Source organism: Podarcis gaigeae, assembly GCF_964106915.1.
Source record: "Podarcis gaigeae genome assembly, chromosome: 14".
NCBI lineage: Eukaryota > Metazoa > Chordata > Lepidosauria > Squamata > Lacertidae > Podarcis > Podarcis gaigeae.
In genome coordinates this window covers 15,088,134-15,100,555 of record NC_139690.1, presented here as the reverse complement: position 1 = coordinate 15,100,555, position 12,422 = coordinate 15,088,134, and the positions used below count along the sequence as shown (strand labels likewise).

Below are 12,422 nucleotides of genomic sequence, written 5' to 3'. Positions count from 1 at the left end.
TTGCTAGGATGGTTTTTACTCTAATATATCTCATTGGAAGACTGAGGTTTTCAGAGTTTCCAGACAGGGTTGTTTTTAAGTAGACTGGATTGATTCTGGCATGCCTATGTACGCAGGTCCCATTTTGCGAACACAATCTGCTCTCCAGAATTGGTTCATTAGGTAAGCATTCACATAGCAAACCACTGATTTCAATTGTTCCTAAAAGGAAAACCCCAGTGTTTTCCTGACCAAGAAGAAATGACAAAAAAATCCATGGCTCATAACCACCCCCTCACCTCTGAGAGAATTACTTTCCTTAATGAACTCAGCAAAAATAAAATACAGGAGCAGCTTTAAAGAAAGTCATTTAGTCATTTTCTTGTTTTTTTGCTGGTTGTGTACAGTCATTCTGGCTCCTTTCCTCAGCCCAGCATCTTCCCCACCCCGCCCCACAGCCCTCCCCTTCTCCTTCCTTCCTTTTTCTTTCTTTTTGCCTCACAGTGTGTAGGACCAGATCCTCCCCTTAACTTGTGTGCATATAAGCTGCTCATGAAGCAGCAGCACAGTAAGAACTACACTAGGGTAGGAAGGCAGAGGCAGAAAAACTTAAGAGGCGAGGCAGAGAGTTGGTGTGGCTGGCGGGGAGATCACAGTTCTCTGCACACAAGGGAAGCTGCTCGTGAAGAAGCACCATGCAGGATCCGATCCTTCCACTTAACAGCTGTTAAGCATTGAGATCTGATGCTGCATGACGCTGCTCCCTCACAAGAAGCTTCTCTGCAGACAAATTTAAGGGGAGGCTCTGAGAAGGGAAGGGAAGAGATGGTGCCGCTGGCAGGGAGATGTAGCTGGAACTGAAATGAGGAAAAGAGACAGGGAACATGGCACACTAAATGGCTGTCCTCAACCAGCAAGAAACAAACAAGAGGACTAAATGAGTTTCTTTAAAGCTGTTATTTTAATTTCACTGAAATTCTTTCAGAACACACCCAACTGTTTGTATACGTTTGTACAGTTATATAGCTAGGTTTGGGCACAATTTCCTCATGTTTAGGTAGTTGAGTTTTCACATAACGTGTTCACAAAGCGGGACCTGCATGTACATGGTTCTGGGATGGCGAAGTGACATCCATTTCACAAAAAGAGTTTCCTATTTGCATCACAACCTTACTTCATGAATTGAATAACTCTGATCAAAGCCTTAATGTACTTACGAATTTTCTTCTTTTCATAAACAGTTGAGAGCACAACAATAATAAATGGTCAAACTTACATCTCTCCCAACGAGGTCATTTCTGTTTTCAATTACTCCCCATGGAGCTATTCCAATAGTGCAAATCTTTCGAGATGATCGAGAGGCATGTTCCTTGAGGGCATCACCAACATGCTTTGCAACTCCTGTTCAGGATCAAAGAATATTGTAGTGTTACTAAATGTATGTTCTACTGGTGGCAAATATCTACTGAACCCAATGGCTCAGTTCACATCATGCTTTAGCAAAAAAGCAAAAACCACTTTGCTCAACTTAGAAGGCAACTAGCACTGAAATACATTTAAGACCGATGTTTACTGTATTATAGAAAGACTTGTAAAAATGTGTAAACATTAAGGTTAAGTTTTGAGCCTTCCTAATTACAAACAAATCCTAATGACATGAATGGGCTCCCAAAAGAAACTGAGCCTATAATGTGTATCTGTGATGTCAATGTGTGCAAGTGCTTCTATAACCCACACTCTTAAAGTAAGCATTTTACACCCTCAACAATGCCCGAGTTCAAAAGCTTGCAGGATTGAAACAAGGCATTTCTTATGAAACAGTTCCAATGTGTCACATCATAGCTTGCTTATCCAAAATTCAATTATCAATCAGATCATCATGAAGGGCACCTTTTAAACTCCTACATTTTTGAGCTGGAGCACAAGTTTCCAAGCCAATTATGGGTACCACCTTAAGTAGCTTTATTCTCTGTGAATCTGTAGCATAAGCAGCTCCACTTTAGTTGGCAGAAAATATGGGGTAGTTTCTGGCAATGTGGATGTATGTCATTTCCAACATGACACCTGATGATTCCAAGCCTGCTGTCCCCATGGCCATGCAGACTGCAATCATACTGATGCCAATTTGACATCAAAATAGTCATACGGAGATGATATCCAGGTGTCTCAAGTGCATGTGAAGTGGAAAGTATATTTAGAGTCAAGACTTCACCTGTATTCACTCCTCCAGTTATAATCCAGGCTCCTGTTGTCACTGCAGCTTTAATAAGGCCTTTACCAAGCAATTGTTTGATGCGTGGATGAAGCTCAAATTTTTGCATCCCTCCATGAACAGAAACAACAAGCTTGGGCAGTTCCATCTGCCATTCTTTAAGCATAAGCTGTAGGATGGCTTCAGGTCTGGTGTCATATGACAACCGCACATACTAACAAAAAAGAGTTGGGAAGGGTTAAACTTTTTTAATAATGCAATCAGGAAATTATAACCATACTTATGCAAGGGTAAATAGGCATTTCACAGGTCATTTCAAATGCATGAAAATTTATAATGGGAATTAGAGAACTGCCAGAGGAGTCTGAATATGTCACAATAATGATATTAAAAAACCTAATCACTACACGATTTATTTGTAAACGCTGCAAAAGCATTGAACATTTTGTCAAAAGGGTGATTCCATAGTGAACACTGTAACATAGACACTTTGTTAATATTTTGTGTCTTAGTCAATATTATTTAACTCCAATTAACATTAAGCTATTTGTGTGTTAATTGGTTTGATCTTCCCATAAAAATTAATCAAGCGGTATAGCACAGGTAGCTCAAATATTCTCTTTTTATTGTGTTTTAAAAGATGTGACTGATATAACAACTTTGCAACCTCAATAATCTATCTGTAACTTGTTTTCTGTAACCTATTAATTTAAAAATTATGTTATGTATTTTTGTGTTTGGATGAAAGGTGAAAATTGTAATAATAATATTAATAATAACAATAATAATAGAATGTACTAATTACTTCAATTTGGGGTGGGGGACATAAACATAAATTTAAAATGTAAAGTGCAAATAAGTCATTTAGAACCTTGACTTCACTCATCTCTTTACATGCTACTACCTTCATGTTTAGATATATGTTTTCATAGTCACTTGTAAATTCATTTCAATATTATTCCACTCTACCATTAAGGAACATATGGAATGTTTGATACTGACCTTAGCTCGATACGAATGAGAGCCCCCTTGAAAGTTTATGATACCATAAGCATCTGTGGAACTCTGCTCAGTATGTTTTTCTACAGACCACTCTTCTACCTCCTGATTAAAATTTTCACCCAGTTTCACATCTGAATATTTCATGGCAAGGCTGGCAGTAAAGCAAGCATGTTGGCGGACCAAGCGACCACAACAGCACCTGCAGATAATCATCGCAATTTGCGGAATTGGGGAAACACACAAGAGGTAATTGCATAAGCTGTTGTCCATTCTCACAGTACTGGATATGCATCAATTTAGGATGAAAATACCTATTAATACTTCGTGTTTTTTTAAAAAGTAATTATCCAGGCTGATTTGCACGATTCTGGCAAAATTTCTGAACCAGTTGTCTTTAAATCCTTTAAATATTGCCAGAGCATAGAAAAATAGAAGATCAACTCAATTTACTTTACAAGGAACTCATCACTTTTCGCACATTTTCACACAATAAACAGCAACAGAACGTATGGACAAATGTCTTATCTGAAAAACTGACAAAAAGTGTGTATGCCTTGAACAGCACATTTGATGTGGACAATTTTATCAAAATATGGTATTCAAAAGAAGACTGATTACTGGCACCCACTGACTTTGCACATTAATCTTCTGTTTCAGGGGGAGAGGGGCAGAACGGGGGAAACTTAATGTTTGGTCATATTTTTGTGTGTGTCTCTTAGTTGCTGGAAGGCTTTGACATTATCTGATAAGCAGTTCGCATAAGAAAAGTCAGAGCAAAGGTATATAGGATGACTTATAATAGTAATGTAGAAAATATAAAACACCCAAGAACTAAAAAGCCATGGCTAAGGGTCAACATACCTTTCACTACCAGCACTGGTGAAAGGTCTACCTATATCCAGTTTCCCTTGTCTACCCACATCCTTCCATGTTTTAATTAAATCTTCTTTACATTTTTACTTGTCTTTTGCTTCCAGTCATTTCTAAACAAATTACAGAACCATCAGCTTTCTGATGTTTTAGTTATGTCAAATAATTAAAACAGTATTTTCAAAAGAGATACATAATTGCTTCATCTTACATAATCATACCTGACAAGTTGCTGACAAATCTGACATCCTGGAAGGCATCTATGATTAAGAATACAATAAAGTAAGTTAGAATTTTTCTTGTATTTTTTATTAAATCCAATTTATGACTAAATATGACCGAGATTATTCTTAATATATTTGTCATTACTTTCTGAAATTCACACCACAAATTATTTACTGTCCTGTCATGTATTCTGAGATATGCCTCTTAAGAAGAAAGCACTGTAACTGTTTATGAGGGCAATTTTGTTTGCATGAAGGTGGTCTAGAGAATAATAGAAAAATGACTGCTCATAGTTGTATGCAAGATATATCATTGTAATGTTACACAGAACAGAATACAGATATTATGCACATATGATAAAAGTGCAAGATTTTACTGTATACAGAAATTCACTGTTGGGACAAATCCCTCAATACTTGGAGATCTTTTGACAGCTATGAAAAAATTAAAAATAATTTCTAAAATATGTTTAATACCTTTTTTAGTTATAATTATTCTTTATTTTTAATTTATAACTTGCCCTTCTTCCCCAAAGGGAGCTCAGAGCAGCTCACAATAATGTAAGTGAATAAACCACAATTTAAAGCAGCACAATAACTTATTGCAGAAAAGAGTTACAAACAAGAGCATAAAATCTTCATAAAACTATTATCCAAAAGCCTGTTTGTTTGTTTTTTTAAAAAAGTATTTATGCATTTCCAAAATTTAGGTAAAGAGAGGGACTGCCTGATTTCCTTGGAAGAGAATACTGCCACTAAGAATGCCCAGAGATAATTATAAACCCTGGGAAAAGAATAACTAGATTCCAGTTGTTTGAAGCTGCAATCCAGCGCTCAGTGTTAAAAATATCAATGGCACTTTCAGAAGATACATCAAATTGCACTGTGTTGAAATGCATTTTTGAAAAATTTATGTTTAACCCCAGGTCTGCTTAACACAGAGATCAGCCGCAGCAGTAAAATATATGTAAGGCAGCAGACAACTGAGCATAGTCATGCCAGATGGGATTTGTGCTACAAATGAACAAAACAAAATGGTTTGTTATTTGGGAAATGTCCCAAATTAACAAGGGTGGGTCGGAAGTACTGTTATTGTTGTTTTCTTAGTTTTATTATATTTGTAAATCATTTTAAAAAAACAAAAACAAAACGGATTCCCGGTTTATGTTCTTGATATCAACAAATTTTTCACGTGTTTCAGTTTGATCAAAGCAAAACCTGTGCAGGGTCCTTTGGCTTCAAAGAATGCAAAATATATATTTCAACATATTTCACAAACAAAAGCAAATGTTAGCTATCTCCTGTTCAATTATAACAAAACTTTAAAAGCTAAATTTTACTTTTACTCAGAATTTGTACTGAATTCAGAACAAACTGAAGGTCAACTCCTCCAGTCCTCTTTCCACTGCAGTCCCTTGCACCTCCCAAAAATCACCTGCAGATTCCTCTGCTCAAGTTTTCCCCAATTCCTCAAGAGAAGCTTGAGGCAGGTGCAGGGGGCTGCACTGGAGAGAAGAGAGCAGAACATTCATTTTCTGAGCATGATGCTTATGGTCCCAGCACATAATTTATACTTGAAAGTTAAACCTTCCGCTTCCATCGTTTTTAGTTTACCTGTGAGGATCCTTTGAACTTGGTATAATGTAGACACATTCCCGTTTGTTGAAAGTATTTTCTATCCAAGATTTCTGGGACTGTAAAAACAAGGAATTTTCAGGATCATGCAAAAAACAATGTCAGATATTATACAGTCTGCAGAGAGCTATTTCTCATGGGATCTACCACCCATGTTTAACAGTAAACAACGCCTCCCTGACTCCCTTTCCCCCCTCCAATATATTTTCAAACATACATAGATTCTATCCATTATGCAGGTCTGTCTTTGGGATAACAGAAATCAAGCCCCATCAAACCACCTTTTCATGTTTGTTATGATAATACCTGTACAGTCAAAATGTTAATTAACTCATTGCTCTCTTATAGAGTTATATTGCTATAAGGTTTTGAAGCTGGGTTTATTCATAAGAAGTGTGAGAGGAGAGCTCTGCTTGCTTTGATTACAGAACTCACCAACTTTACAACTACAGCTGTGAGATATAAGGGACTCCTCCGTGAAAAATACGATAAAAGGACAATCTCATTGTAGAGGAGAGGCAAAGAACTGAGATATGAGTTTATCAAAGATTCTCCCAGCCTAGTGATAAAGTAATTGAATCTCCAGGTGTGAGTGCTTTCATGAGGAAGCTGGCGTGATTTCTTTATTTTGGAAGAAGTCTACTGAATTGTTTGGGACACTGCCTGCAAGCAAAGGATTTATAATATACATAAATGGCTAAGCTTTACTTCAGAAAGGAAAAGTGCAATTGCACAGCTTTCCAATAAATATTTAGTAAGTATTCTTGAAAATATTACTCATTTTGAATTTTCAGGCTAAATCTTTAATTGCTTTCAAATCCTCTATGAAATGCATGTTCCATTAATCTTTTTCAATATCCTATGTGAGTGAGTACAGGATTACAGCATTAACTCTAGACAACACCCCCATAAAATGTATAAACAAATAGTTTTGATTAAGCTGTTTATGAGTTGGAATAAACAAAAGGACAACAAACACACACTATTTAGCTGCTATGACCATGCGAAAAAATAGTTTTTGGAATATCTATCAAAGAATAAGGTCCATAAATATCTATTTTAGAGTTTCCACCAATCCTTGAACAGAGAAACATGTGGATGCCAACCACATATAAAATCTCCTGAGCTTACTCAAAGTTTAGAACTGCAATTTAAAATAAAAAATAATAATAATCTGCATCATTGAATTTATCAACTTTACCTCTGGGTAGATAAAAGCTGCCCTGAAAAGTCTTGCACTGAGGAGTGTATAATGAACAGATGTACAACCAAATGAATTCTAAGAGTTCGTCCAATATTATAATAAGCAAGCTCTAGAACAGTTCTCATTATTCTGCTTTAAGCTCTTGCACATGCAAAAGAAAATCTGTGGATTTAGTTTCATGCCCCTCCATACTCCAACACAAGATGTAAAACAAGTCTTCCATGAGATGTTTTTTGGACCCTACAACTAGTTTCAAGTCAGTAACACTGCAGTTTTATTCAAGAACCTTCTTCATATCTATGCTTTTCTTTTTTATCTATGCTTTGGACAGGTTCCTTTCTCTTCGGCCAAACTTTCAAAGCAAGATACTGTTAATTAGGTAATACAAGACAAGTAATAAGTATATACCATAGTGTTAATGGTAAGAAAGACTTTTCAAACTATCTTTATAGATACATGCCTGCTCACTTCAAGCATTTGAAGGTGACAAACAAAAGTATAAGCATTAAATGGACTTCAGTGCCTTCAATTCATTTAAAGTAAGAGGTAATGTAATACAATAGTAGAGAACATTTGGTAGATCAGCAATTGAAGATATGTTTGTATTAGTCCTTAAAACAATTACAGTAGTTAATTTTCCTCAAGAAAATTATTTAGAATAGTAGATTTAAATGTTGACCATAATTTCTGATATTTCAAACTAAGCTAACAAAGGTCTATAAAACTGTATCCCTTATTATCATTATTTTGTTCTATGTAAAGGCACCTTATTTGTTTAAACTGTATTAAGCTAAAATGTTAAAATTTTAAAAACCAGTTAGCGATTTTTTTAAAAAGTACCTGCTCAAGATACAAGGTCCATCTTATTTTTTCTTTGCAGAAATTCATGGTGAACAACTACCAGCAGTCTCCTTTGAGAAACAATCTTATACCGCTCAGTTCACTTTAATTTAAGGTTTTGCAGATGACAGGTTATATGCTGCTAAAGTGCCGGATGAGATCAGCCCTTAAAATAATTCAACATAGCATTACAGGTACCATCCTATTATCACATTTGAATAAAGTGAATGTTTTCAGGTGTTTTCCTTCTAAGCAAGTATTCTATTCTCCTCCAAAACTTTTAGAAATGTGAAAGCCTTCTGTAAGAGAAAATGGGATTCTTCAGAATCCATCAAAATTAATACGCACATTCTGCCATATTTAACCAAAGTATTATGTTCTGGTGACCCGTGTTTGAATATTTAATATACAGTGGTACCTCGGGTTACATACGCTTCAGGTTACATACGCTTCAGGTTACAGACTCTGCTAACCCAGAAATAGTGCTTCAGGTTAAGAACTTTGCTTCAGGATGAGAACAGAAATTGTGCTCCGGCGGCACGGCAGCAGCATGGGGCCCCATTAGCTAAAGTGGTGCTTCAGGTTAAGAACAGTTTCAGGTTAAGTACGGACCTCCGGAACCCGAGGTACAACTGTACAACCATTCCAAAATATTCACTATTCATGAATCATGGTAGACACTTAATGAGTCTGTAAAGTGGCTGCCAAGAACAGCAACTGAAGATTTGTCATGGCTGGCTAGCCAGCTAGAGCCCACCCAGGCTGTAGGACAATAATTGAATAGTGCAATCTGAGTAGATGTTTGATCCAGAAGCATTTAGGTGAAGCTATTCCCATAAGTATACTGCCCTTTCCACTTTCTGTAACAAAGTCCACCTAATTTGAGTGGCACATATTAAGCACTGTTGTGTGATAAAGGTAAAGGTAAAGTTACCCCTGCCCGTACGGGCCAGTCGTGTCCGACTCTAGGGTTATGCGCCCATCTCACTTAAGAGGCCGGGGGCCAGCACTGTCCGAAGACACTTCCGGGTCACATGGCCAGCGTGACGAAGCTGCTCTGGTGAGCCAGCACCAGCGCAGCACACGGAAACGCCATTTACCTTCCCGCTATAAAGCGGTACCTATTTATCTACTTGAACTTAAGGGTGCTTTCGAACTGCTAGGTGGGCAGGAGCTGGGACCGAAAGACAGGAGCTCACCCCGCCACGGGGATTCGAACCGCTGACCATGCGATTGGCAAGTCCTAGGCACTGAGGTTTTACCCACAGCGCCACCCGCCTCCCCACTGTTGTGTGATGGCACACTGCTTTTGTGTGTTAGAAGAGCAGCAATGACTACTGCTATATACATGTAGTGAAACAGTGGGCAATTCAGTAACAGAAGCAGAAGTAACTGCAAGAGGTTTCCAGTAGCCAGATTATGCTTAAGAGAAAGAACCAAAAGGGCATCACTGGGCAAAGTAGTTTCTCTCTGCTCCTGCAGTCAGTGAAATCCTATTATGTTTATGCGGAAATAAATCCCACTAAGTACCGTATTTTTTGCTCTATAAGACTCACTTTTTTCCTCCTAAAAAATAAGGGGAAATGTGTGTGCGTCTTATGGAGCGAATGCAGGCTGTGCAGCTATCTCAGAAGCCAGAACAGCAAGAGGGATTGCTGCTTTCACTGCACAGCGATCCCTCTTGCTGTTCTGGCTTCTGAGATTCAGAATATTTTTTTTCTTGTTTTCCTCCTCCAAAAACTAGGTGTGTCTTATGGTCTGGTGCGTCTTATAGAGTAAATCTATACTCTATAATACAGTAAATCTTTGCTGTACTTACTTAGTAAGTGCCATTGAAGACTGTGGCCAGCATTACTGATCCCCATACTACCCTTCATCAAGCGCAAAAGAGAACTTATTACTCCCCATGAACAGAAGCTGTGATTGCAGGAAAACAAGGGCCCAAAGTATTGCAAAAGAAACAAACACTATCTGGACTTCCTTTTCTCACCATGGATTCAAAGCAGGGGTGAGGCACTAATTTCCATCCACACAGAGCCCCACCCAAACCTCTACACATGACAAGACAGGATCAGGCCTCAAGCTCACACTGCCTTTCCAATTCTTCTCCTCCCAATGGGGAGGAGACTGTGAGTTCACTGAGGGAATGTCATGTTTATGTGAATTTAGGTTTCCTTGACCCTGCAATCCAGAATATACAAGGCACTGTAGTACAACATCTGTATTCACCAGTTCCTCTGAATGCAACAGCTCCTTCCAATTTCTCCTCACACACCCCTGGTTTCTGGTGCCAATTAACAGGATTGTGACCTCAGAGGTCGTTGTTCAGAAACACAGAGGGAAAAGGGTTTAGGGGTGCATTATGGGATTAAAATTGGGCTTGCATAAAGACACAGACTGAGCAGGCACTTTGCAGCTGAGTCTCAATCATATACTGTATTTCAGACACACAACGGTAAATTACTCCAGTTCCACACCAACTTGAACCTTAAAAAGTATGATGTGAATGTATAGATCCCAAACATGCTAGAAAATATTCCTAGTATATTAAAGCTATTTCCTCATTTATTGGAGGAATGCACACACATAAATATGATATGCACATAAAATTTTTGTTTTAACTTTGTTTCCTATGTGTACTATAGGCAAAAAACATATATCCCAAACCCAACCAGTAAGTACATCTAAAATAGAAATTTAAAATACAAAGCACTGCAATGCAAGTGTGACACAATCTTTTGTTAAATTTCTTAATTTAAAGCTTACTATGGCATGACAATATGTAACAGCTCTGCCTGCAGTGTTTTAAAACAAACTACAAAAGTTATCATGATATACAGATCTCTACAACAGACTGTTACTAAGCATTTACTATAAATCCACAAATTTCCACTATTTACAATAAATTGCTCACTTGAAAGAAATACTTTTATTAACCAAGCACATGGTGATCATGGGACTAAGCTGTGACCCATGCCTAGTTGACTGTAACACCTCACAGTACAAGAGCAATAGCTGGAAGGCCAAAATTCCAAGCATAGCTCTCCTTATCTTCCTATCATCACTTCCAGCCAATGAATCTCATTTTAGAAATTGTGCACCTGGGGTAGACATTATAGCACACCAAGTTCACACATACAAATTAGTCCGCCAGCTGCATTTCTTTCTTTCTTTCCTGTCCATACATAAATTTACAACACTGATTGCAAGTTACTTTTGTTCTCAACTAGATCTGAATAATATATAAAAAGGCACACCTAAAACACCTATGAGGATGCCTCAAGAATACATTATGTTTATCAGGCATACTTCTCCCGGTGTGTTGTGCTCCTGATTCAAAGTGCACCTTTCTCCAGAAAGCTATTCTTCTGAAAATAGAATGTGTGTATCATATATCAGTGTAAAAAACTACTGTAGCAACTGACTTGGTTATGTCAGGGCACATGAACTGCTTTTAACGAGAGTTCTGGAACAAGCTTTGTGGTTAATAGGGAACTCCAGTCCACATTAAGCCTAGCTAACCATAAAGCTAAGGTTTGGTTTAGAATTACTTAGCTTATGCCTTATTGGGTTGGGTCCCTCTCAATGGTCATGAGAAGAGTTCTGCTCACAGAATGGAGTTTTGGTATCTCAAAAGTTTGCCCCTTAATGCAAGAGATCTTATCTGAGTGGTTATCTTATGAAAGGTTGCATGTACAAGCTTCCCAGGGATAACTTACGTTTTTAGAAGTATGTTTCATAAGAAAACTAAAACTAAAACTAAAACTAAAACTAAAACTAAAACTAAAACAGACACCTTTAGAAGGAGTATTGAAGATTGGTCCTGTTTTCAAAACAGCTTTACTTCATTTTGTAATACAAAAAATGATGGAAGGATAAAGGTACGTTATATTTTTTCCTAGAATTGTTTAAACATTTAGACTCCAACAAACCCCAACAGACGTCTCACTCCCTTGCTCATTGCAATTTTAAAGTTACCTATTTCTATAATTACTAAGTCTTAAACAGGACAAAGAAGGACTAGCTAGCCAGCTCATGCAGCATGCTATATTTAAAGCTCTTCTCCAAACAGTAAGATCTAAGACGTTGCGAAGCACTATAAGAGGCAGGGGGGATGTCAGTTAAACTTTTTTTTACAAAATTGACAATAATAAGTCAGCTTATTTTTATAACTATACCCCCCCAATTTTTTTTTTCATTGGTCTGCCCCATTATTTCCTGTGGTTAGCTGAAGCAGCAGGTCTGGCAAGTTTACCCCAGAACCATTACCCATAAACAGCTAGCTAAAAGTACACAATGAGTTAATAATCCAAAACTGATACAGTATCAATTAAGTATTCCATCCTGACAGTAAGCTTTTTATTTACACACAAGGACCTGTTTGGGTGATTCTTCTCACCCCTCACATCTATGTCTGCACTCCTCCCTCACTGTTCAAACAAGGGAAGTCCTATTT

The 12,422-nt window shown here is 37.5% G+C and overlaps 1 protein-coding gene across 2 annotated transcripts in view; it reads right to left on the bottom strand.

Annotated features, from left to right (window-relative positions):
* Positions 1 to 12,422, bottom strand: part of TRPM7 (transient receptor potential cation channel subfamily M member 7) — a 76,882-nt gene that overhangs the window by 41,878 nt on the left and 22,582 nt on the right. For both annotated transcript variants that reach the window (XM_083712378.1, XM_083712379.1), the window contains exons 2-6: positions 5,902 to 5,981; positions 4,285 to 4,323; positions 3,194 to 3,392; positions 2,192 to 2,405; positions 1,256 to 1,380 (exon numbers count right to left, since the gene is read on the bottom strand). In XM_083712378.1, coding sequence (XP_083568504.1) covers positions 1,256 to 1,380; positions 2,192 to 2,405; positions 3,194 to 3,392; positions 4,285 to 4,323; positions 5,902 to 5,981 — 657 coding nt within the window. The remainder of the gene's footprint in view (positions 1 to 1,255; positions 1,381 to 2,191; positions 2,406 to 3,193; positions 3,393 to 4,284; positions 4,324 to 5,901; positions 5,982 to 12,422) is intronic.